At 47.7% G+C, this 25,279-nt stretch overlaps 2 protein-coding genes across 3 annotated transcripts in view; one reads left to right on the top strand and one right to left on the bottom strand.

Annotated features, from left to right (window-relative positions):
* The window catches only part of TBXAS1 (thromboxane A synthase 1), a 160,223-nt gene extending 149,349 nt beyond the window's left edge, over positions 1 to 10,874 (top strand). The window contains exons 10-13 of one of the 2 annotated variants that reach the window (XM_057732880.1): positions 1,386 to 1,477; positions 5,848 to 5,985; positions 8,122 to 8,284; positions 10,629 to 10,874. In XM_057732880.1, the coding sequence (XP_057588863.1) occupies positions 1,386 to 1,477; positions 5,848 to 5,985; positions 8,122 to 8,284; positions 10,629 to 10,703 (468 nt within the window). In that variant the 3' untranslated portion in view covers positions 10,704 to 10,874. Of the gene's footprint in view, positions 1 to 1,385; positions 1,478 to 5,847; positions 5,986 to 6,260; positions 6,300 to 8,121; positions 8,285 to 10,628 lie in introns of those variants that run through there. The other variant, XM_057732882.1, reaches the window with a different exon arrangement.
* A 1,850-nt stretch (positions 10,875 to 12,724) lies between these two features.
* PARP12 (poly(ADP-ribose) polymerase family member 12) overlaps positions 12,725 to 25,279 on the bottom strand; it is a 39,135-nt gene continuing 26,580 nt past the window's right edge. Inside the window, exons 9-12 of the mRNA XM_057732724.1 lie at positions 17,737 to 17,812; positions 15,804 to 15,934; positions 14,779 to 14,930; positions 12,725 to 14,061 (exon numbers count right to left, since the gene is read on the bottom strand). Of these exons, the coding sequence (XP_057588707.1) occupies positions 13,688 to 14,061; positions 14,779 to 14,930; positions 15,804 to 15,934; positions 17,737 to 17,812 (733 nt within the window). The 3' untranslated portion in view covers positions 12,725 to 13,687. The remainder of the gene's footprint in view (positions 14,062 to 14,778; positions 14,931 to 15,803; positions 15,935 to 17,736; positions 17,813 to 25,279) is intronic.

The following is a 25,279-nucleotide window of genomic DNA, read 5'->3' as shown; positions in this document are numbered from 1 at the left end:
AGTTCATCATTACCTCCTCCTCAGGCCATAGGGTGAGGGCCAGAGAGCAACAGGGTCACCCCAATGGAAGTTGTCCGGGGATGCTAGGGTTCCCCAACATCAAATGCTGGAGTTGTGCTTCTCCACACCTTCGTCCTTAGCGACTAATCACTATTTTCCAGCTTTTTATGATCTGATGAGTAAAAACCAAATCTCATGGTTTTAATGTGTATTTCTCATCATGGCAACTCGTATTTGTTCTTCTGTCTTTTGCCTCTTTATTTCCTTTGACCACTTTTCTGATGAGTTTCTTTTCTTACTGATTTATTGTAGCTCTTTGGGTGTTTGTTACCACTGATCCTTTCTAGATGTGGGTTTGGTTTGGGGGGGGGGTGTTGCTATTTTACTACTGGTCTTTTAACTTTATGATGTGCCCATTACTACCATGTGACAACCTCTCTGAGCCTCAGTTTCATCATCTAAGAGATGGGAGAATGGCTGTTGCATTGGTTTGCTGGAGCATTAAATTGTCAGTGAAAATAATTAATAATCAATAATAAGAATAGAAAAGAGTCTGATTTGGGCCAAGCTGAGTACTAGCCCGGAAGCCCGCTTCTCAGGTGACTCTGAGAAACCACTCTGAACAAGCAGGGGTTCCAGCCCAGTTTTATATCTTGTCAGAACAAAGAACATTAAACAAGTCAGGGTTACATTTCTTGGAGGTTTTAAAAAAAAAAAAAAAAAAAACAGACAAGCACGTACACAGCAAATCAACATGGCCTTGGCACCTGGGAAGGGAGTCTTATCATCGAAGAAGTACCAGCATTGGCATCCCAGGAAGAGAGGCATTTCATCTCTAACATGGACATTCTTTACTTCTGGTCAATGTGCCCTTTTCTTTAATAAGTAAAGCAGCTGTACAATGTGTGTTTGATAGGCCACAGTTTATTTTAGTTAGCATAAAATTCGAGTAAACTCACATATAAGGCAGAATGACTTCCCTGTATCTCAATACGTAGAAATTTCTTTTATCATAAGGGATGGTGTATACTACGTAGCCTGCCACATCATTGGCTCTCAATAAACACTAGCAGTGCTGCTGCCAACATTGATTTATAACAAACTTCTCTGACACTCAAAGGCCCTGCAGTCCCAGGCCCAGCCTGCTCATCTTCGGTAATGTACAGCACCGTGAAACAAGCACAACAGAAGATGCAGAATATTCTGCTTAGCAGAACATGGGGCATGCCAATCTAATGCAATCTGGGTAGTATCACTTTTCATCTTGTGGGGTTTCCCTTTCAGTGTTTGCGAGTGTTGGAGCCAGACTCTAAAGTTAGTGGAAAAGACTGACCACTGTGTGACTTGGTCTAACTCAACATTCTTTGTCACCACCCCTCCATCAGCCGGTCCCTGAGTACTGCAGCCTCCAGGAAGGCCTGCCCTACCTGGACATGGTGATTGCAGAGACCTTGAGGATGTACCCACCAGCTTTCAGGTAAGCCTGCACCCCAGGGCCCCTGCACCCCAGAACCCCTTCAGCATCACTGTTTGGGGTCCTTGGTAGTCCTCAGTCGGTCACCACCTGCGTTATGAAGAATGCTGGGCCTGAACTCATGGAGGGCAAAATCTGAGTCCTGGGTTTGGGCACTGGACATCATGCCTGACATATGGTCCCCACAGCAATAAACGTCCGGCCTGTATTCCTATGTGTTAACTATCTTTTCAAAATGTCGTTGGTCTTCTCTTAACATGACCTTCCTCCCCAACCCAAGCCAATCTCTCTGGCCTCCTAGCCTTAGACGGCTTTTGCTCTTCCCCTTGCCTGTTCATTCCTTCATTCACCAGCTATTTACTGAAATATGTACTCTGTGCCCTGCACTGAGAAATTAGCCAAAACAGAGAAAACGCCAGCCCTTGGGGTTGCCACTCCTTATTTTCCAACAGTCCACACCCCTCCCGTCCTCAGAGCTCCAACCCAAGACTCACCACTCCAGGAAATCTGGCCAGCCTCACCTGTTCCTCCCTGCCTATCCTCTCCCAGCACTTCGCATGCTAACTATATATACTCCATATTATATTTTGGGACTCTTCTCAACTGCTCTGCAACATTTCACAATGTGCATCTAGTCACACCAACCTGTAAGTGCCTTGAGAGCAGGAATCATGTCTTCTGCTTCTTTCAAATTCCCCCAAAACAAGGTGTTACCGAACCAGGCTCGTTCTCCCCACGCACAGCAAGCCAAGTGCTGAGATGCTGAGGTTGTCAGCAGAGAAAAGATACGTTCACAAGGCAGCCAAGCATCAAAACAGGAGAACAAGTCTTAAATCTGCCTCCCCAGTGGCAAAGGGGCTCAGGGCATTTATGGGATAAAGCTGCAGCGTGGGGAGATGGGGAAAGGTAATGATTGGAGATAAGAAAAAGGTGAGGCAGTCGTAGTTCTGTGCAGGTGCAACTAAGCTTCAGGCTTCTCCACGGGACACAAGTTCAGAAAATGTCGACGTTACTGTGTTCTGAGGGTGGAGTTTTGGGCCCTCTGACATCAAAAGGTCACCAAGCGAACACTGGCACATGCTCGGTTGGAAGGTCGGTGGTCTTAATCAGTCTTAACTGGCTCGAGCTCCAACTAGACACAGCTGACTTCAAGCTCCTGAAAAACAACTTGGGCAAACATCTTACTGTTCAAGCTACGTGATACTTGCAAGACGTGCAGCTTTTTTTGTAGCAACAATTAAAGAGAGCTTCATCAACAAAGGCAAGTTTAATGGATCTGGTAATTACCCTGGGTTTCAGAGGCATCCTTCTGAAACACACAGGCATCCTTCTGAAACTTGGGTCCCCAGGCCCTGAGGGAGTGAAACATTGCCAGATTTCAGGTTCTAGAAGCAGAAGCAACACAAAGCATTTAACTGTATATCACAAATTCCACTCTGCATCTCTATGAAGTAATGTACCACGTAAACCATATGGAGATACCTTTTGCCATTTTAAAAAGAGAAAATGTGGGTGATTTGAAGGTATCTCAAAATCATATTCCAAACCGAAAATGTCATAGACAGTGTGATTGTAGATATTGTCCAAAACGTTCAGACCCAAAGCCAATAGAGAGAATTCCAGGGGTGTGCGTCAAATCACATCATCTTCAAGCACACATGGTTTCGCTCTCCCAGTCTGGGAGCAGACAAGGAACGCCGGGGTCCGCCTCGTCGCTCTCCTGACGCCAGCAATAAGACCTGCTTCCACGGGCCTTCCCTGACTTCCTTGGGAGCCTCAGAGCAAACTGTCATCCAATCTTTGTTTCTTAATGATTTATACCAGCTTCCTTCCAAGGGAACTGTGGACAGCTGCTATACACATGAAATTCAAAATAAGACATTCAGTGATAAAACAGAACAAAGGCTGTTTAAAGGAAAGAAGCCTTTATGGGACCCTAGAGGTGGCGGTAACGGGGGTCAGGCTTGGTGCTGAGGCTCCCGGCAGAGAGAGAAACCAGCTGAGCTGAACAGTCATGTTCTCCCGTGGGAGGAAAGTGTATAAATTGATCAAAGATACATCATTTCCTGGTTCTAAACTCAGTCAAGAATTCATCACATGAGACCTTGTATAGATGATGTGTTGAGTGACAAAGTCAGCAGTCTCTTCAACACCAAAGTTCTGTGGCCAGTTCTCCTCCTGACCCTTTATAAACAGCGAAGTGTATAAGGAAGTCAGTGAAAGCATTGCTCTGGGGAACCAGGATGCTGAGGAATCTCACCTGAGGGCAGGAAGGAAACCAGAGTATCTGGACAGGTGTGTTAAAATTCCCACTGTAGAAAAACACAGAGCCTGTGCTCCATGACGTCAGAGCAAGTCTAGACAGAAAGTCAGGACAGTGTCAGTCCTGCCCTTGGTTTGCTGTGTGATCTTGAGTAAGTTCTGGACTGTTCTAGGCTTGTTTCCTGTGTGTTCAGAGGGCACACAACACCTGCTCTGCCTCCCCCAGAAGTGTTGGGAGAGTCACTGGGACAGTAGATGTGGAAAGGTGGTACCCCTGCAGGCAGTGTGCCGTGTAAGGTATGAAGTAAAGAGCGAGAAGCACAGAGCTGCGAGGTGAATGGCCTGCTCCTTGTCTGGCTCCAACCTTGGGCAAGCCACGCTCTCCCTTCCTCCAGACCTACCCCCTGGTGTTTTTAATCATATCACTCTGGGGACTTACCTGGTGGTCCAGTGGTTAAGACATTGTGCTCCCAGTGCAGGGGGCACGGGTTCCATCCCTGATTGGGGAACTAAGGTCCTGCATGCTGCACGGCGCAGCCAAATTTAAAAATAAAAATCACATCACTCTGCTGACGTCTGTTATCAAACAACAGAAGTGAGAGGGGTAAGTCATTATTCTCACCCAGACAAGAGGCCAATTCACTTTGGCCCCGGGCACAGGGACAGTGAGAATTTTATTTTGCTTTATTGTGTTAATCTCAGAAAAATGCTTGGCTTTTCCCAAGCACTGACACACTTGATTGACACCCTTATTCACACACACACAAAAAACTCAAGATGGCTTTTGTGGAAAACATGACAATTCTCGCTGAAGTGTTATTAATGTCAATCCAGGAATCTATGCGGTACAGTCCAGCAGATTTTTCTGGCCTTGTATGCAAGCTAGTCTAGCCAGATCAGAGGCCCAACCACATACATAAGGGAAGGCCTTGTTTTCAGGCTTTTAGAGGGTCTTGCATTCGGTTCTAAGCTCTTTCTGGTAAAGATGAAAAAGAAGGAAGTCAGGCTATATCCTTATTTGATCCCTCAAAACCGAGGCTGCACATATCAGAGCCCCCCGCCTGCTCTGATTTGAGCAAGAGTGTTTTGTGACCAGCTCCGAGCACATAGTAATTGCATTAGCAGCTTAGGATCTGAATGGGGGTCCCACAGCCCTGGCCTTTCATGTTCCTGATATATTAAAGGCTCATAACAGAATGATGAATGCTGCAAGGAGCCGTGGGTTACTCTTAATTTCTTTTATAAGTGGCAACAGTAATTAATGTGATCACTTTTTCTCCTCTGAGATATCTAGGGAGGCCCAGTCCTGCAACTGAAGTAAAAACCACCATAGATTATTTTTAATTTTTAAAATAATTTATGCTACCAAAATGATATGCTTATACTTTAAGAAAAAAAAAAAAAAAACTAAGAAATACAGAAGGATCCAAAGAAAAAAGTTAGCGCTCCTGGTCCCCTGTCGTCCTCCATCCCAGCCCCATCCCTTAGAGGAGGTGATTGTAGAAGTTTAGGTATTCTTCCATAAACTTTATGTTCCTATGCAAACATATACAGTCTAGCCTTTTAAAATAAAACATAAATGGGATTATGCCATTGCTATTTGGTAGAATAAACAATGTGACCAAGATGTTTTCCTCTTCAGTAGAAGTTCTCCATAGCGACACAGACAATGAAGGGGAACAGATTTTCAAACCCAAGTTTCCTGTAGGTAAAGCGAGGGTGTGTGTGAAGGTAACTGAAAGAGGCTCCGATGGGAATGGGAAGAAGGAGAGGAGGTCAGGGGAATAACCCTGCAAAGCGTCCACTTCCAAGGCACCTGTGCACCCCAACACCAGCATAAGATGGGCTCTGCTGGCTTCACGAGGGGCCGAAGGAGGGCCTGGATGAACCTAGAGACCGCAGGGACCGGAGCGGCCTAGGCTTAACGGCTGGAGCAGGGGCGGAGCGGGTGGGGGTGGGTCGCTGTCTGGGTCACCCTGGGAAGAAGGCTGGACCTCCCATCCCCCAGCCTCATCCCACACTGCAGACCTTGGCCCCAGCATGGCCGCCCTCGAGCGCTCCCTCTCATCTCTGCTCTGCCTCAAGGCGGGGGTGACCCGTGTGCCCCACAGGTTCACGCGAGAGGCGGCACAGGACTGCGAGGTGCTGGGGCAGCGCATCCCCGCGGGCACCGTGCTGGAGATGGCCGTGGGCGCCCTGCACCATGACCCCAAGTACTGGCCACGCCCCGAGACCTTCGACCCCGAGAGGTGAGTACCGGCCCCTTCAAACAGGCCGGGGGGGCGTGAGGGGGGGGTGGATTGGAGGTGGCTGCCAGGAGACACAGGTTTAGTAATGTCCCCCAAAAGTCGAAAGTCATGGCAGTCAGAGAGACATTTTCGAGGCAAAATTTCTGAAGGAAATAATTGTACCATTTTTAAAAGCCCAAAACGTAATCAAAAGATTTAGCGTTTCCGCAGCACTGCATGCAAGTAACAGGGCAATTTCGAATGGGTGTTCCCTATTTGTTCACGCCAAGAAACAGGACACATTTCAAGGAATGCATTAAGAAGTAGCAGACACATGCCATGGGGCAACTAAGCCCGTGCACCACATCTACTGAGCCTGTGCTCTAGAGCCCGTGAGCCACAACTATTGAGCCCATGTGCTGCAACGACTGAAGCCCGTGCACCTAGAGCCCATGCTCCACAACAAGAGAAGCCACCTCAATGAGGAGCCCGCGCACCACAAGGAAGAGTAGCCCCCACTCTCCACAACTACAGAAAGCCCACATGCAGCAACGAAGACCCAACACAACCAATAAATAAATACATTTATTTAAAAACAAAAATGAATGCCTGTTCCAGTACAAGAGTATCCATTTCTCCAGGAATTCATGAGATCCAGCTACCCTAACATGGTAAACCTGGATCCTCCCGCCTGTCCCCTGCATGGATTTGGGCTACTGTCTACATGTCATTTGTAGACTCCCAGTTTAAAATGTCTGAGCAGGCATCTACACCCCGTCCTCATCAGAGTCGATGGATGTGACTTCCTGGTGTGATCTGGCACATGAGGGGGCTGGCCACCTGCAGCTCTGTTCCCACCGCTAGTGGCTCCAACCTGTGAACGCGGCCCCAGCTCTACAACCTGGTCCGGCCCCTGGGAAACCGTGGGCAGTGGGACCCAGATAAATAGCATTTGCTGCGCAGCAGCTCCTGGAATCATGGTAAATATCAAGAAACAGCAGCTGCAGGGTTTATGGCATCCCCTTTGAAAACAAAAAGTGCATTAATATGATGTTGAAAAGGTGGACCAGGGGCTTATTGAGCCCTTAAAGTCCAGATAAGTGAGCTGGCTATCACAAAACAGTGGTTGTCACCTAGCGTTACTGTCACAGAACACACGTGGCACACGCTGTCATTTGGTAGCAGATATGGCAATTCATTCTGAAGAAGAGCTTCCACTGGGTCAAATACTGCCACCCCCAGTGGTTCAAGTTTCAGTGCTTGAACCAGAAAGGTAAGTGTGGGGAGGGAGACAGCCGCCTGGCATGGCATCGAGACAAACTGGCAGGACATGGCCTCCGGAGGGGGCTGGTGCCCGGGGACTCTGCTTAGGAAGTGGAGGCCCTCCGGCCCGTGTCACCCTCTGGCCGCTGGGGAGGTTGGAGCCGTGGGTGAAGCGAGGGCTTTCGTCCTGGATTCTAGTGAGCCTGCAGGCTCATTAACCTCACAGTGAATTCATAAGGCGAGGCAGAGAGGGCAGTGCTGACATTCCAGATGATTCATTTTTTAAAAAATTTTATTTGTTTGTTTGTTTATTTATTTATGGCTGCATTGGGTCTTCGTTGCTCCGTGCGGGGTTTCTCTAGTTGTGGCAAGTGGGCGGTGCGGGGGGGGCTACTCTTCGTTGCGGTGCTCAGGCTTCTCATTGCAGTGGCTTCTCTTGTTGCAGAGCACGGGCTCTAGGCACGTGGGCTTCAGTAGTTGCAGCATGGGGGCTCAGTAGTTGTGGCTCACGGGCTTAGTTGCTCCATGGCATGTGGGATCTTCCAGGACCAAAGATCGAACCCGTGTCCCTTGTGTTGGCAGGCGGATTCTTAACCAATGCGCCACCAGGGAAGTCCTCCAGATGATTCTTTTAATTCAGCAGTGCCTTTAGGGCTTTGCAGGACAGGAGGAGGGGAGCTGGACCGAAGCGCGTGGCTTAGTGGCTACCAGCTCCAGAGCCTTAGGAACTGACCGGTCCAGGAGAAAACAGGATCCTATAGACCAAGGTGGGGTTTAGGCCCCACGTGGTAGGAGCGTGGCCTCAGATGATGGGGTCCCTCGGTCAAAGCTGTGGCTGAAGCCTCAGCAAGGGAGGCGGTGTCCCGGGCCAACTCTGACTGTGCTGCCCCACAGGTTCACAGCTGAGGCCCGGCGGCGCCGGCGGCCCTTCACGTACCTGCCGTTCGGGGCGGGTCCCCGGAGCTGCCTCGGGGTGAGGCTGGGGCTGCTGGAGGTCAAGCTGACGCTGCTCCACGTCCTGCGCAAGTTCCGGTTCGAAGCCTGTCCTGAGACTCAGGTGAGCCCCGCTGCTCCGGGCGCAGGGGGTGCCCACCCCAGTTCCCTGCTGCTTGGGGTGGCTTCCCGGCCCTGGGTGAGCTGGGCCAGTTCCTGAAGCTCTCTGGGTCTCCGTTTCTTGATCTCCAAGAGGGGGACGATAACAATAACGCCTCCTTCTTCTTCTTGCTGTGTGAGGATTGAGTCAATATAAATGCACACATAAGCGCCTGGCACATAACCCGAGTCTGTTATTTTTTATTATTATTATTATTATTACACTCTGTACAGCAAGGCTGGGCCTCACCATGCTTAGCTCCTCCCTCTTCAACAAAGAGAACCCAGTAATCCTGCAGAGTACATTACATGATTCCCATTCTTCAGATGAGGAGCTCAAATAAAGCTCAGAGAGGTTAAGTAACTTTCCTGAGACCACACAGTTGGATTGCAGACTCCTTGAGGGCAGGGACCAAAAGACTGTCCTACTCATTGTTGCAGCCTCCAGCACCCAGCTTCATGCCAGGCATGTAGCAGGTGCTCAGTCAGTCATTCAACAAACACTGATGAACAAAAGAATGAATCACCAGAGAGTGAAGAATCTGAGGTTCAAACCTGATCTTGCTCACTCAAGCCCTCTCCCTCTTTCCTCTACATGCAGCAGCCTCTGCACAGTGTCAGCTGCTGCCCACACAACCTGAACGGTGCTCTCCTCCGTGCCTATTCAGAACCCCTCAGCACGGCTGCAGGCCTGGACAGGAGGGCATAGGGGACAGATAATAAGGACATGATGACAGGTGGCGACAACTTCTAGATTCAGAGAGTGGCATTGCCTCTTACAAACAGGGAGACTGGGGCGAGCTGCTGGTTGGGGAGGAATAATGAGTTGGGCTGAAATACAAAATATTGAGGAACTGGATGTGATGATGTCCATAGAGGTTTGATGGTCAAGGCTGGAGAGAGGGAGGGGCAAATTGGGAGCCGAGAGCCAAATCAAGATGGAGGAGCAGAGGAGAGCAGGCCCACGCCTGCCTTAGACACCCCATGAGTACAGGGCTTTCTTTGGGGGTTTGTCTCATTTACCTTTGATCTTGACATACAATACAGCAGCCAGACCAATGTCCCAGAACACTGCTTATGCCTGGCATTCCCCAGCGCAGGAACCAGCCAGCAGTCCCGAGCCTGCTGGGTCCAGGGAGAACTCCAAGCTCACTTTGCCTTCCCCACCACAACTTCCCACTCCAAGAGCCTTCCACCGCTCCTGTTCAGGCTGTTGCCCCTTCTGGAATGCCATCCCTCCACCTTTCCCACCCCCAGTCTAATCCCATCCTCCAAATCCTTTGGAGTTCCCTCAAATCCCAAAATAGCCCCTGAGAAGTCCTGCTCACAGGGCATCTCCTATTCCTAGCCCACCCCAGGTGCCAGTTCCTACAGGAAGCCCTCCCTGACTTTGCCAGCCACCAGACCTCTACTTTTTTTTTGAAGCCCAATGGTGTTTAAGTGTGCCTACACCTGCACTGTCTGATACTACAGCCACTAGCCGTGTGTGGCTACTTATATGTGAATAATAAATCAAGTAAGAAATTCAGCCCCTCATTTGCATTAACCACACTTCAAGCACCCAGCAGCCACTGGCACTAGTGGCTACCGTACAGGATAGGGCAGGTCTAGATCATCTTGTTTCTTGAGCATATACCTGGTTTCCCAACTAAACTCTCAAAGACAACTGAAAGCCCGCCTGACCCCAGCACTAGGGCCTGGTGATCCTTCTTTCCTTTAAAGATTTCACAGTAGCCACTGGACAGTCCTTTTACACACAGCTCAAGAGGACACCGTGCTTCTTGAGTAATTCTGTGGCTTTTCTTCCAAGGCTGCAGTCCACCATCGATCTGCCTAAGCTGATTGACGTAAGGAAAGCCTTCTGAATGGCAGTGGGACTTCAGCAGGGAGCTCTCCCCAGGCCCCTTGGGGTGGGGGGGGGCGGTGTCTGCTGTTACTGGCTGGGCCCCAGGGTGAGAGATGAGGGGAGATGAGGACGGTCTGAGGCTTCATTCACCACTTTCCAGTCATGTGCCCTTGGAGGAGTCGCTTGGCCTCTCTGAACTTCCGCTTCTTCATTTGCAAAGTGAGCTGCTCCCACCTTAGGCAGGCTTGTTAGGACATGCGTGGGACACCCCCTGGCGGTATTCAACACCCAGGGACATGGCTCTGCTGCTTCTCAAGGTCCCGCTGGGGAAGCTGGTTTGCTCACTCCCAGCCCTGCCCTCCCTCAGCCAAATTCCCACAACCCTGCTTCAGGCCCCGTTCCAAGCAAGTTTTCCAGTTGACGGGATTAACTCTGACAAATATCTTCATTTCCTCTATTTTAGGTACCACTGCAGCTAGAATCCAAATCTGCCCTAGGTCCAAAAAATGGTGTCTACATCAGAATCATCTCCCGCTGACACGGGTCAAGTGTTATAACACCACCCCTAATTCAAAGAAAACCCTCATGTGGAAATTCAGATTTTTGGAAAAACATCACTGAAGCAATTGAACGTGTACCTGGCATACGAGTGTAAAATAGGCCATTTACATAACATTTCCTAATGCTTAATAAATGTTTGTTGCACTTAGTTTTGACTTTGCCAATGGTGTGTGAACAATGGAGCCAGCTCTCTCAGTGAGGGATTGCTGATAAATGAGTGAAAATGTAGTTGTGACAAAATGAGAACTGGGGTTTTGAAAGAAGTTCTGGCCTCAAGGTGGAAGGAGTCTACAGGGCAGGGGACACGTGGACGCTCAGGGTAGTGGTCCTGACGACCCCGGCTTAGGGGCCTTTTCAGCATCCGGTGTGTTTAACTTAGAGAATAACGTTCATCGGAAGCTCAACTTCAAAGGTGATTTAAAAGCTTTATGATGCTCTGATTTTCCTAGGTAGAGTACTACCAGCTTTATAAGTTTCAACGCACAGAAAAGTGATAGAGGCCGAAATATACATCCTATCTCAATTTTGATCAAAAGAATCAAAATACAGAGGTGAATTTTAGTAAAAGTAATTATGGTGTTGCTGAGAAATTCAAATGCAACAAAGAACTTGCAAACTGAACCCCAGACCTGCCACCAGCAGCCGTGTGGTCACGGCTGCCGGCCTTTCCACCTCCGAGCCTCATCTGTGTAACAAGGACGTTGACCTAGGTCACGGCCCCTTCATTTAACATCCAAACAGCCGGCGTTAAGGGGCTGACGTTGTGTACATAACACAGTAGGAACCTGTGAGCAAGGGTGGGGCACCCAGGCTGAGCCACCTGTAGAAAGCGCAGGCTGCTGCAGGAGAGCTGGCAGAAGAACTTTCTCGTATCCACTGCTGACAGTGCTGCTTCTGCTGTTTGTCCTCCCTGCCTCCAGCCCCCCGCACCTCAAGCTTCCCCCAAAGCGCCCCCCTGGAGAGTCCCCTTCTCTCTCTGGCCTCTTGGAATATGAGAGGTCAGCCCCATGACTATTTGTTGTCAACCTTACACACACACAGACACACACACACACGTTTGCTCTGGATCCCACTACCTCTTTGCAGGAAAATTGTGAAAGGTCTCTTTGACTTCTTCCCATCCCAACACCCACCCCCTCCTGTGCCCACAGGAATAGCTGCCCCCCACTCCCACCCACAACCTAGCCACAGGGACCCCATCCCTCTCTCAAATGTCCAGTCCAGGGAATTGCCAATGTGCTTTCTCAAAGGTCAGCAAGGGCAGAGGCCTGGGCAGTCTTCACAGTTCCCTTGAGTTTTCTGGAGCATTTGATCACCCCCTGCGCTGGGCTCCTCTTGCCATTGTTCTCACCCACACTCCCAAATGGGCCACTCCTGCTGCTTCCCGCCACACGGCTCCCAGCAGCCTTGGATCTGGGAACTGCGGGCGGAGGCATCGGAGACTGGCCATGCCGCGTCAAGAGAATGGGGAATGGGAAGGAAGGGCGCAGGTGAGGAGAGGACACCTTGCTGAGGACTGAACCCAAGGCCAATGGGACCAGTCACCTAGGAGGGGCGGACGGCCTCACGAGGTGGAGCCACTCCCCGGCCAGAGATAGCCAACAGCCAGCAGAGAGCCCGACCAACCGCTGTGTGCAGCACACAGAACACACCACCCCTCCCTGTCCACAGCACAGTGCACAGCAGCGGGTCTGGGTTTTGCGGGGCTTGAAATTGGAATTTGAGGGAAAGGAAAAAAACAAATATGTAACTTGAAAATTTAACCAAAACATATGATCATGCAGCCATAGAGCAAGGGTCCCCCTAGGGCCGTGGAAGGGGTCCCAGCAAGTGAGGGGCCATGAAGCTTCAGCTACAACGGCTTCACAATAAATCTACACACAGCCTCCTCGAGGCTGATAAGGGGGCTGTGTTATATCCTGACACCCAGAAAAGTGCCTGTACACAGCAGGCGCTCAATAAAAGACACTGAAGAATGAGCTTCAGCCATCACCCATGTCAGATAAATATTCTTTTATTCCCAGACTCTGCTGTGACATTGCAGCACAGGTATTCAGATTTCATGGAGACATAAAACCCTTGTTCAGAGGGCGTTCGGTGTAGAGGCAGGGGTAGGCATTCACGGGCCAGGCCAGGTCCTGGGGGGGAGCCACTCATCCTTGACACCTGCCAGGGTGAACGCACTTCCTGGGTGACACTGACCGCTGCCAGGACTAAGGGAGACCGACAGAGACTCAATGACACCAAAGGACAATAGCCACTGGTCCTAACAACATGATATATGGGCCAATTTCAAGGCTGGAAGCCTAGGAAAAGCAGCAGAAGAGCTGCCTAGATTGGAGACACGGCAACAGACACGACGACTGTGCCTCGCCAGGCCCGTGACCCAGGATCTCTTGCACCAATGGCTACTGTGCCATTCTGACAAGAACAAAACCAGGTGCCACCAAGACCCTGAAAAATCAAACCACTGAAGAGACAGTAACTCCTGAAAATTAAAACCAATCCATAAAATAGTGTCTGGAAACTCTGTGCCTGGTGCCAATCTGCGGCAAAGTCAACAAAGAGTAAAAACTAAAACTTTAACACCTGAGTAAAAAGCAATAATGGGTTCGCCTACAATCACTACTGGCGAGTCCAAAAGTGACTTAAAAGTGAACATATTATCAGCCAGAGATTAAGAATGTAACTTCATTAAGAAGTCAATGTTAGGGGCGGGGAGGGTGGGGGGAACTCGAGGGTGGGGGAGTCAAGGAAGGGAGGGAATACGGGGACATGTGTATAAAAACAGATGATTGAACTTGGTGTACCCCCAAAAAAAAAATTAAAAAAAAAAAAAAAGAAGAAGTCAATGTTAAATGAACAGTTCATTAAAAGTTTTCTGTTAAAAAAAAAAAAAAACTTTCCCTAATAGCTATTTCAAATAAGATCAGCCAAAAAGGCATAAAACCATTGGGGTGTTCACTGCTGGCCACCGAAGAAAGCAGCCAAGGAGAACAGGTTGGAGGCGGCGGCAGTGGGCTTGGTAGAGGCAGCGGCTGCGGGCCTGGCGGAGGCGGCGGCTGCGAGCTTGGCGGAGTCAGTGTACTGGATGACATACTCTGGATAGGCCTGGTGCTTCTCGAAGACCACGAAGATGGAGGGGTCAGACATGCTGTTCACGCAGCTGTCGTACAAGACACTGCCCTGGCCCTTCTTTGCCGGGGGGCGGACAAAGCTGGCGTTGCCTCGGACGAATTCACCCACGAGCACGCGAGCCAGGAACATCATGTGGGACCGGGTGTCAGTTTTGCTGTAGTGGTGGGAATATGCGGCGTCCCGGGCAAAGTAGCTCCCTGCAAGGATACCAGGGCTGGGCTGGGCTCCAGGGGACCACGTCGTGGTTACAGAAGAGAATGTTCTTCTCTTAAGAGGTGTTAAAGGGCGAAGGGGCATGACATATGCCACCTACTCCCAAACAGTTCAGAAATAAGCAGTGATAAAGCCAATGTGAAAAATGTTAAAACTGATGAACTAGGTAAAATTTATGTGGGATTTTTTTTTTTAATATTCTTCTTGCACCTTTGCTATGAGTTTGAAATTATTTTCAAATAAAGTTTAAAAATAACTAAGAGACAGGAAAACAGGTAACTCACATTACAGCGAGAATGACATTCACACGACAGTATCTGTGCGTTCAGATTTCTACTCTAAGGAAACAGCACAGGCAGGAGGGGACCTGACTCAGCGCTGGGAAGGCAGCCCCTTCCCTCTCCCCACTCCCATAGGGACACAGACCCATCTCCCAGGGAAGCCAAACCCCCACCTAAGCAGGGCCACCCCTGCTCAAAGCTTGAGTTGGGCCTAGGGCTGCACATGGGGGCATGAGAGTAAGGTGCCACCAGCTAGACACCCCTCATCCTGGCCAGTGCTCCCCGAGACTGAATTGCTGGTTCGACTCATGCTGATTCCCCGCTCCCCCCATGCCCTCCATCAATTTGCTTTAAAGTGGTTTCCGGGCCCTGGACAGCAAGGCACGGGGGTTCTGCCAGCAGAGGCTGCCTCGCACTTACCCTTGCCGTAGGAAGTACCATGAAGACCACTGACCCGCCAGTCAAAGTTCTGCTGGCAGATGGCATCCACGAAACTGGTGCTGGTGCCATGGAACAGCTGCCTCTCATCCACCGTCTTCCCGCCATTTCTCTTTTGCATCTGCTCCTTTTGCCTAGAATCACGAGAACGAATGTGCTGCAGGCAGAGGGCACGTGCCACCAAATACAGGCTGCCCGACCCAAGAAAACACATTTTATTAGACACGTCATGAAACCAGGAGCCGAAGGTCCATGAGACTCTAGCCATGGGCCAGGGACCAGGAAAGGCGAGAGCAGGGCCTGGGTGAGAGCAGAGGGAAGCCCTGCCTCCAGGGCTCCAGGGCTCCACGGCTCCATGAACCTCCAAAGCAGACACACCAGCCCTCAGAAGGCAAGTGTGCTTCTCCCCACTACCCTGCTTCCTCCTGGAGCTTCGCCAGGGGAGCCGGAGGGTGCTGGCGGGGGTGGGGCGGGGCGGATCCTTCTCCCTCTCCTGTAAGTTACCTTGATCTCATCACGGGAACCAGAGTTCAGATGACACTAATCCAACCTCTTGTGGGGAAGGTCAACCAGACCCCAGGCCCACCGTGGTGACCTGCTGTGGGTTTCCTCCCCACATGGACTAGGGCCTGAGAACACGCCCGTCCTCAGACACAAAAAGCAGGCCCCCGCTCTCTGGCCACCAGGACAACAGCTTCCCCTTCCCCAGGGTGTGGGTGGCTTATTCCGACTCATTCCCTGTTGACCTTCAGGGAGGCAGAGGGCACTGGTGCAGGAGCTGGCTTTGTCACTAGGGAAGCTGCACCGCTCCATCTCTCTGGAGGAACATGCCAGCACTGAGCTGAACAGACGAGCAGACAGGAGAGGGACTCAGCTCCTGCTCCCAGCAGCACTCGGCAAGCAGGGGCTGCTTTCCCGGGTGGTCCCTGCAGGCCGGGGCATGTCTGGTAAGCAGCTGTCTGAGGAAACAGAGGTACCAGCCCACCAAGAGCAAGCCCCCAACGCACCACTGGTAGACTTCCCAGAGGGCCACGTTCTGGACCCGCTCGATCTTCTGAATGTAGTGAAGAGGCATCGTACAGCTAAAGAGGTTCCACACCTTTTGAAACTCTTCTGAGGACAAAGGAAGGGCGATCCTCTGTAAGGGGCAAAAGTTTTTACTGTTACTATCAAAGTGTAGAATACAGATCTCTTCCCGAGGCTGCTCGTGAAACGCCAGAACCACAAGCAAACCCAGACAGCGTCTACCACACTCCCCTTTACTCCGAGGGGCTGTCTCTCCAGGCTCGGGATGTGTGCAATTTGTGGTCATTCCCTCCTCCCCACTGTGGAGCCAGCCTGAAGGACAGGCAGGTGACGCTATGTCAGTACCACCCTGGGTGCCCCCGGCACACCCCTGCTCCTCTTCTGACCCCACACAGGGCCGACTACAGAGTCTACAAGACCACAGGGCTGGCACCAATGGATGTGGAACACACACATCTGGCGGGGGGGGGCAGACCCTGCTGGGCAGCGATGCTGCACGAGCCCCACACACGGCAAGCGTCGACGGGGGAGGCCAGGATGGCAGACGGCACACAGCAGCTCAGGAGCTCAGCGGGCGTCCCTCCCTCCCAGCTGAGCCCGCCTCTCCCTTAGCATCTGACTCTGGGAAACAACACTCCTGATGAGCCCAGAGGGGCCCCTGACCAGCAGCCCCCGACTGTAACAGAATAAGAACCCACAAATCCCCACCCTTGCAGCCTGGACTCCAAACAGCCTCCCTATACCCGGCTCCGCGAGGCTTAGCCCAATGACAGCCTGATCTGGGATCTCTGGGGAGTCCCTCTACAACATCCTATTTCCCACCTGCGTGCAGCCTTATAATAATCACCTCACCCCTCACTCCCCCCGCCACAAAGACCCTAAATGATCAGGACTGTGTGAACATCCATGGGTCTCTGCAACCCAAAATCTGACTTTGGTTTCCCTGCTCCCATCTCACTGGAGACCACCAAACCCTCTCCCTCAAGCCCTGCCTTCCCAGCCCAGAGCCCGACAAGGACTCCCGCACCTGTCACAGCCCACAGTTCGGCCCCCTGACTGGGGTGCTCCACAGCTCAGCCCTGACCTCGCTCTCCTGCCTGCCCTGCCCCGTTTATGTACACCCTCCACCCAAGAGACTCCGTGTTCTGACTTGGATTCCTTCCCCATCCAGTTTCCATCAACCGGCATGTATAAGCCCTCTGCCTGTATAAGCACCAGCCATCATTAGGTGTGGACCCAGTGATGCCTTCCTTGATGCCCAAAATACAGTCACCTCATCCTCTGATGGCTAAGTACTGTGTCCAAAGTTGCCCAGCCCTCCATATGTCCTGCCAGGGCTGCTGGTGTCTCGGTGTGCTTTGTGCAGCTCCCAGGCAGGGGCTGTTACGTTGGAAAAGCCAGTCTACCCAGTGCTTGCCAGGTCATAGGCCAGTTGGAGTACTCCACGTACACGGGGTATCATCAGACACCAGCCTGAGCTCTCTACCCAACTCAGCACAGCGCCCACTGTGACTCGTTGAATAGACTGTTCCTTCTCTCGTCTTCTAGGAAGTTCCTAGCACCTCTCAACAGCAACTCCCCTTCTAGATGTTCCTCATCACACCAGACCCTCTGCTGGCTTCTTTCCCTTTTCTTGCTTAGTAAAACTTTTATGGACTAAGCAGCTCTTAAGCTCCTTATTTATGCCCTTCCTAGAAAACTTCCAGTTTATCATCCTCCTTCCATCATACATCCTCTCCCCTCAAGCCACAGATACCTCCCAGGTAGTCATCTAGCTCTAAAATCCCCAAGATCTGAAAGAAACCAAACCTCACCAGCACCTCTCAGCGGCGGAGGACATGGCATGGTCCACTCACACTCACCTGTGTCTGAGGACACCCTCCTCCCCAGCCTGGGGCAGCGTCAGTCTCATACCTTAAAGCCAGTGTCCGGCAGGGCCGTGTGGTCCCAATGGTCAGGGATGCTCTTTAGGCCTTGAGAATTGACACTGCTACAAAATGTAAAGAAAAACACTTAGTTTATTCTTACACATAAGGAGATCTCTCAGAGGCGTCTCCACCAGCCGAGGCCAACAGTCTTGAGTCTCAGCACATCGTTCTATAAAAGCAGGGAGGCAGCAAGGAAGCACATAACCATACTCTCCACCACATGAAGGCACTTCCATCTTTGCCTATGTGGTCAAAACCAAAACCAATTAGGTACCAGGGATCCATTTCTCACCTGCATCCCAACACCAACACATAAGGGGACAGAACATATGACTAAAGCAGCACACACAAACCCTCATCCATGATTCTGAAATTCAAAGAACCTTGAAACTTTCATTAAAAACAGCCTCAATGAAACTAACACAACATTGTAAATCAACTATACTCCAATAAAAAAACAAATGAATTAAAAAAAAAAAAAGTGTCTGATCAGAACCAGCCCTGTGGGAGAGGAGAGCTCTTGAAATCAAGAAAGGCCCTTCACAGAGTAGAAGTGAGGTTCTGATAATACATTTTATCTCAAGATGACAACAGAATCAAAGAAAGCTGAAGCTCAGATCCTTCAGGAGGATGAAGGACTTTTGATAGTGAAGACTGAAGAGGAAGATTTTATCTGGAAGCAAGACGCTCGCTTACAGAGAAGTGAGCCCCGCAGGCAGGAGCTCTGTCGGCAGCTGTTCAGGCAGTTCTGCTACCAGGACTCCCCAGGGCCAAGAGAGGCATTGAGCTGGCTTCGAGAGCTCTGCTATCAGTGGGTGAAGCCAGAAACCCACACCAAGGAGCAGATCCTGGAGCTGTTGGTGCTGGAGCAGTTCCTGACCATCCTGCCAGGGGATCTACAGGCTTGGGGGCGTGAACATTACCCAGAGAGTGGGGAGGAGGCAGTGACCATACTGGAAGATTTAAAGAGAGGAACTGATGAAGCAGTACTCCAGATTCCAGCCCGTGGACATGGACAAGAACTCTTCAGGAGAAAAGTGGCACCTCCTGGACCAGCACTTAGTGTCCAGTTCCAGCCAGTGGACACCAAGGCCCTTCATGGTTCTTCAGAACCCCAGCTCCTACTGGACTGTGATAATGAGAGTGAAAACAGTGGATCCATGCCAAAGCTGGACATTTATGAGAAAATGGAATCACAGAGAATTATATCAGGAAAAATTTCAGGATTTGTGGCTGAAGGATCTGCTGAGCCTCAAGACATCTGTAAGTCTGCAGGCAGGATGAAGAGACAACAGGAAAAAGAATCAGGGGAGTCTTGGAAACCATCATTCTGCTCTGGATGGAGGTTTTAGTAAAATCCTCATCCACAAAAATACACTTACAGGGGAAATAATAAGCCATGATGGTTGTGAGAGAAGCTTAAATTTGAACTCAAATGAATTTTCACACCAGAAATCTTGTAAACACAGTACCTATGATCAAAGTTTCAAATGGAATTCAGGTTTTATTAACCATTAAAGAATTTATGCTGGAGAAAAGATTCACCAATATGGAAAATCTCTCAAGAGCCCAAATCTTATGAAACATGCAGCAATTTTCAGTGGAGAGAAAACCCATCAGTGTAATGAATGTGAGAAAGCTTTCAGACACAGCTCAAAGCTTATTAGGCATCAGAGAATCCACACTGGAGAGAGACCCTATGAATGTAATGAGTGTGGGAAAGGCTTTAGAGGGAGCTCAGATCTTATTAGACACCAGAGGATTCACACTGGGGAAAGACCCTTTGAATGCAAAGAATGTGGGAGAGCATTCAGCCAGAACTCACATCTTATCCTGCATCAGAGAATTCACACCAGAGAGAAACCCTATGAATGTAGTGAATGTGGGAAAACCTTCAGAGTGAGCTCACACCTTATTCGACACCTGAGAATCCACACTGGAGAGATGCCCTATGAATGCAGTGAGTGTGGGAGAGCCTTCAGTCAGAGCTCCCACCTTAGTCAACATCAGAGAATTCACAAGAGGGAAAGCCCGTTAATGTGAAGAACTTAAATTCATAAGGAAATAGCAAAACTTAAAAAACACTGAATGAAAAATAAATACTGGATGAGATGAATGACTGAAAGATCAATGTCTCTTTATTCTCTCTCTCATTCTTGGTTTGCTGTTCTGCATATGTTCTTCACCTCTGTGTGTCTGCATTCTGTGAGACAGGGGATATACCTTTTCCACTGACTGCTAAAATCAAACCAAAAGAGCAGAATTTGAGGGAAGCTGATAAACAGGTTAGTCTCTGGCAATGAAAATAGAAAAAGAGGACTCTCCTGGGAAATTACCATGATTACAATGTGGAAGAAAGAAGATCCAGATAAAAGAGACCGATCAACTCTAGTTAATGATTCTCCACAAGAGAAGGTAGGCTATGCCCAGGAGTGGAGTAGCTTGAGCAATGTACTGCAGAATGGCGCTTTTGGAGTATTCCTTTAAAACACGAAGACAAAACAAAACTACATTAGACAGTCATGTCAAACAACAGGACATGTGCAATGGTAGCATTCCAATATGTAAGCCAAAATCTATGTCCAGAGGTCATGCCAGGAAGTAAACAACCAGAAAAGCATTTAAAGCTTAAGAGGCCATAATCCAGAGGTTCAAATAAGACAGTAGGGGTGTAGAAGCAAATTAGGCAAGAGCTAGGGTTAGAGGAAAGGTGTTCAAATTGACTTAAACCTTAGAATTTGGAGGAGATACACAGTAGTATAACCAGGACTTTACTGCCACATATGCTGTGGGATGTTTGGTACCTTCCTGAGGTAGGTGGATAGAGAGTGTAGTTATGGGGAGTTCTCTTGACAGAAGTAGGGTTCTCTGGCTACTGACAATTGTGGAAGAGGGCTGAGGAATTAGTGCTAAGCATATAGGTCCTGAAACTTTATTTCATTGCTGCTGGCTGCTCTTCTCTTCAGAAAAGACCAAGAGGAGAGTGTAGAAAGGGTTGTTATCTGAGAGAAGAGTGGAGAGGAATCTGCAACAAGTTGGAACTCTACCAATGACTTCAGAATATAAAGGTGAATCCTGTCTACTTGTTTTACCTGTTTGATGAGGCACATTTTTACCAATGTGAGAAATAAAAACATATTTAAGGCCTAAAAAAACAAAACAAAACAAAACAGCCTCAATGAGTACAACTGGCATATAAAACATTTTTTAAAACAAAATTGATGTCAAAATTCATTTGGCAGGTGAGCAACTTGACTTGAATTGCTAAGAGGCTACTAGTGGTCTATATATATTTCCTTCTTAAAGTGACTATGCATATTTGTACTGCAAAAAATAACAGTGTTTAATTGCATGTGTCACAAGCAACACATGCAATTTCTAAAAAGGAAATAAAAACTGATTTCTCAAAAACATGTGGCCGAAAGGATTTAGAAATAAGGATTGTGAAACTCGAACTCCAATTCATTCCTATTCAATTTCAGAATGCTCTGCTCTTCCTACAATAGATCTACCTTCTGTTTCTGCTGGCATGAGACAAGTACCTTCATCCTAAGCCTCAAAGAACTCCCACAAATAAATTTCCTAGGAAAATGGCACAGTTTAAAAATAACTTAAAAAAGGTCTCACAAGAAGAATCAACCAGAAACAGACCCAGGAAGACTTAAGATACTGAAATTACCAGGCAGATTATAAAACAATTATTCTAAGTTTAAAAAAATAAAACTCAAACTTCAGAAACATATACAAAGAACAGAAAACTATAAAAAAGACCTAGAGGATTTGAAAAACAAAACAAAACAGAACTTATAGAAATGAAAATACAATCCTTGAGGTAGAAGTTCAACGGACAGGCTCACAAGCGGATTAGATGAGCTTAAGAGAGGGTGAGTGAGCTGAGAGGTATGGGCAGTGAAATTATCCAGCACATGGCACAGAGCAGCAAGGAGATGAACAGGGTGGGGAAGAAGCCAAGACATGGAGAACAGAGCAAGAAGGGCTGAATCTGGTCAGAGCCAAACTGAAGCTCCAAAAAAAGAGCGGCGAGAACAGCGTGGAGGCAATTTTCAAAGAGAAATAATGAGACACACCAACCTAAGACTTAAGAAGCCAAAAGAATCCCAAACAGGACAATTAAAAACACATACCCAGACACACCAGAGTGAAAGTGTATAACACAAACAGAAAATCTTAAAAGCAGCCAGAAGGGGGGAAAAAGTGATTCTGGAAAAAAGCATCAGTTAGACCAACAGCTGATTTCTCAAAAGCAGCAATGTAAACCAAAGGAGCGATAGCTTCAGTGTTCCAAGAGAAAATAACCACAGATAAAATGTCTACACCCACTGAAAATACCTTTAAGATTAAGGGCAAAATAAAGACATATCAGTAAAACAAAAGCAGATTTTTTTTTTCCAACAGATCTTCACCTAAGGAAATTTAAAAAGCCAAAGAAAATGGTATACGTGGGAATAAATTTTTTTTAAGAACTTTTATTGAGATACAGTTAACATGCAATAAACTGCATATATTTAGAGTGTACAATTTGGTATCCCTATCTTACATGGGAGTAAATTTAATGAAAGTCATAATATAAAAAAGCAGTGTCTCATGAAGTTAAAAAATAGCAAGTCCAGAAGAAGGTAAATGAAATAAAGTATATGAAGATTCCTGTATTAGCTGGTAGGAGGGCAAAGATATTGACTGACTTATACCTAAGTGAAGAACTCATGTTGTAATTTCTAGAGTGGCCTTAAAAAAAAAAAAAAAAGAGTAATTCAGTATATAACTTCCAAACTAGTAGAGGGAGAATAAATTAAATGACAAACTATATGAAAAAGAAGGTAAGAAAAAAATAAGACACAATCATATGAAAAAACCTTCATGGAGGATGAAAGGACAGTAAGGAACTAAACCAGATACCTGATGTGTAATGCTGGTTCAAACCTTAAACTTCTGAATATGGAGATCATATGCTGTGACCCCATTAATTGTGCAAACAGATGATTTGTTTCTAAAGGCGACCCACACAAGAGTCCCAGGTGGCCACAGAGGTCCAAGCAGACTTGCTTCTGGAATCATGGCCACCAGCTACTGTCACACAGGTTACACGGAAGTACCATGCACTTTATTGTGTCAACATGTGCGACAGAGCAGGGAGATCCTGAATCCCTCATATCTTAGTCTGAATTTAACCAAAATTACCACTCTTATTTCTGACACGTGGTGTCTGCCATGGTCCCTGAAAACCAAGTAGAGTGACGACAAAAGAGATCCAGTCTCAGAAATGAGACAGACAGGTTTTTCTAAACAGCATCTAGGGTAGTCTCTTGATAAAGAATAAAAAATGACGTCCAGAAGTAGGATCACTCACAGTAATCAAAACTAAATCCATACGGGGATATGTGTATAAATACAGATGATTGAACTTGGTGTACCTCAAAAACTGGTACAAGAGTGTAATGCAATTATATTCCAATTAAAAAAAATAAAATTAAAAATAAATAAATAAAAACTAAATCCAGAAGCAATCCATAGAAGAGACTGACACATTTACCTACCTAAATAATAAATATTTCTGCATGGTAAAATATTTCATAGACAAAGCCAAAAGGCAAGCAACAAAGGAAGAAAAAATATTGCAATTTACATAACAAACTGAGGGCTGATCTCATTAGATAGAAGCCTCTTAAAGTTTAAGAAAAATACCAAAGTGTTGAGAGAAGAATGGACAAAAAGACAAACAGTCCACAGAAAAAGGAAGGCAAATGGGTCCTTACATGTTAGAAAAAAATATTAAACCTCACTCATAAGAGAAAGCAAATTAAATACACTGAAGTACCCTTTCCCACCTATGAGAACAACAAAAATCCAAGAGCTTGATGACTCCCTCTGTCGGCATGGCTGAGGGAAACAGGCACCTCACACATTCTGGGGTGAGTGCACAATGGTTCAACCCCACAAAGAGGAACCTGCATTTACCTTCTAGGACTCTAGCTTGATGGCCCACCTCCACGAATATGAAACAGCACACACATCAGATATCCTCTGTGGTACCATATTTGTAACAGCAAAAGATAGAAAATAGGGAAAACGTCCCCCGAAAGGGGACAGATTAGACTATGGTACATACAAATGATGGAGAACCATGAAGACGGAAACAGAATTTAGAACATTTCAATGAACTGAAAAGGAGTAATTATCTATTTCTTTTCAATATTTGTATATATTGTGAAATGATCACCAAAATAAGTCTAGTAATGATCTATTTTAAGTGAAAAACAAAAGGTACAGAATTGCATATATAGAATGTTACTTTTTATACAAGAAAAGGAAAATAAGAAGATACCTTTATGCATACACATGTGCTCAGTTTGCAAAAAGAAACACAGTAAAGATAAACCAGAAACTGATGAAAATGGTTGCCTATCATGGAAACAGTGTGGAAATAACAGTGAGAATACTGACTACTGAGTATATCTTTTCACGTAGTTTCCACTTTTAAATCATGTTTTATACATAGTCAAAAATAAATTTTAATAAGAAAGGGAGGAAGGAAGGCACACTTGGCTTCAAGGAAACAGGGAGGACTCACAGGCACTCTATTTGCTTGGACTGATAATACCCTTTCCCTCTAGCTTCTTTAAATGACCTTGCCATGCTCCACAAACACAACCACTTAAGTCCATCTGTGAAAGCTTAAAAGAAGAAACAAACACGATGGATTCTCTGTGGAACAGAAAGGAGCCAGATCTCTGCGGCTGATGGAAGGTACAGTCTGCTAACAGCAGCGCTGGCTACAGTCCTGGCTTGGGCTGTCCACACCCAAACTAATGGGCACTGTGGTACCTCTCACCATCCAGGCCACCCTCCCCTCAGTAAGTGGCCATGGGGTTGGAAAGCACTGACCCTTCCCCAGCTCCAATCCCAGCACGCTTGCCTCAAGCCTAAAACTACTGATTCAGAGGGATCTGATGAGTTTAAAGCTCACAAATCTGCCCCTGTCAGCTGCAGGAGGACTCCCTGCTCCTAAATGCTTACAAGGCCAGGTACTACCCAAATGGCTTCTGGCAGCCTGTGACATAAGGGATCCCACCCTGGGGATGAAGTTGGCCCAGTAGTGCCTGCAGCATCTGTTTTTGTGTTTTTGGTACTCCATATTCAAGTGCTAAAATAATGGGGTTTTACTGGTGTAATTTTTGGGGTATTCCATTATTTCAACGTTTAAGAAAATTCAGGTCTGTGACTCAATTATTCACTTGAAAAGACAAGCTGACGAGCTGGCTTCAAGTCTAGACTAGCCTGCAGATCACAAGCAGCTCTATAGTTACATATCACAAAGCCTCTACACACAAGGATAATTCTTTCTCTGGTTCAAAGCCTTTCCAACTAGTGGAATATGCATGCTAGTAGTCAAACTACTACAGGTGACTCTGCACTGGAATTGCCATTCATACATGACACAACTGGAGAACAAAGAGGAATTTAAAATGCTTTGTTAGAAACAAACACCACAGTTTGCTACCAGTGGAAAA

Source organism: Hippopotamus amphibius, chromosome 4 (genome assembly GCF_030028045.1).
Source record: "Hippopotamus amphibius kiboko isolate mHipAmp2 chromosome 4, mHipAmp2.hap2, whole genome shotgun sequence".
NCBI classification, from domain to species: Eukaryota; Metazoa; Chordata; class Mammalia; order Artiodactyla; family Hippopotamidae; genus Hippopotamus; species Hippopotamus amphibius.
This window is presented reverse-complemented; position numbering and strand designations above follow the sequence as displayed.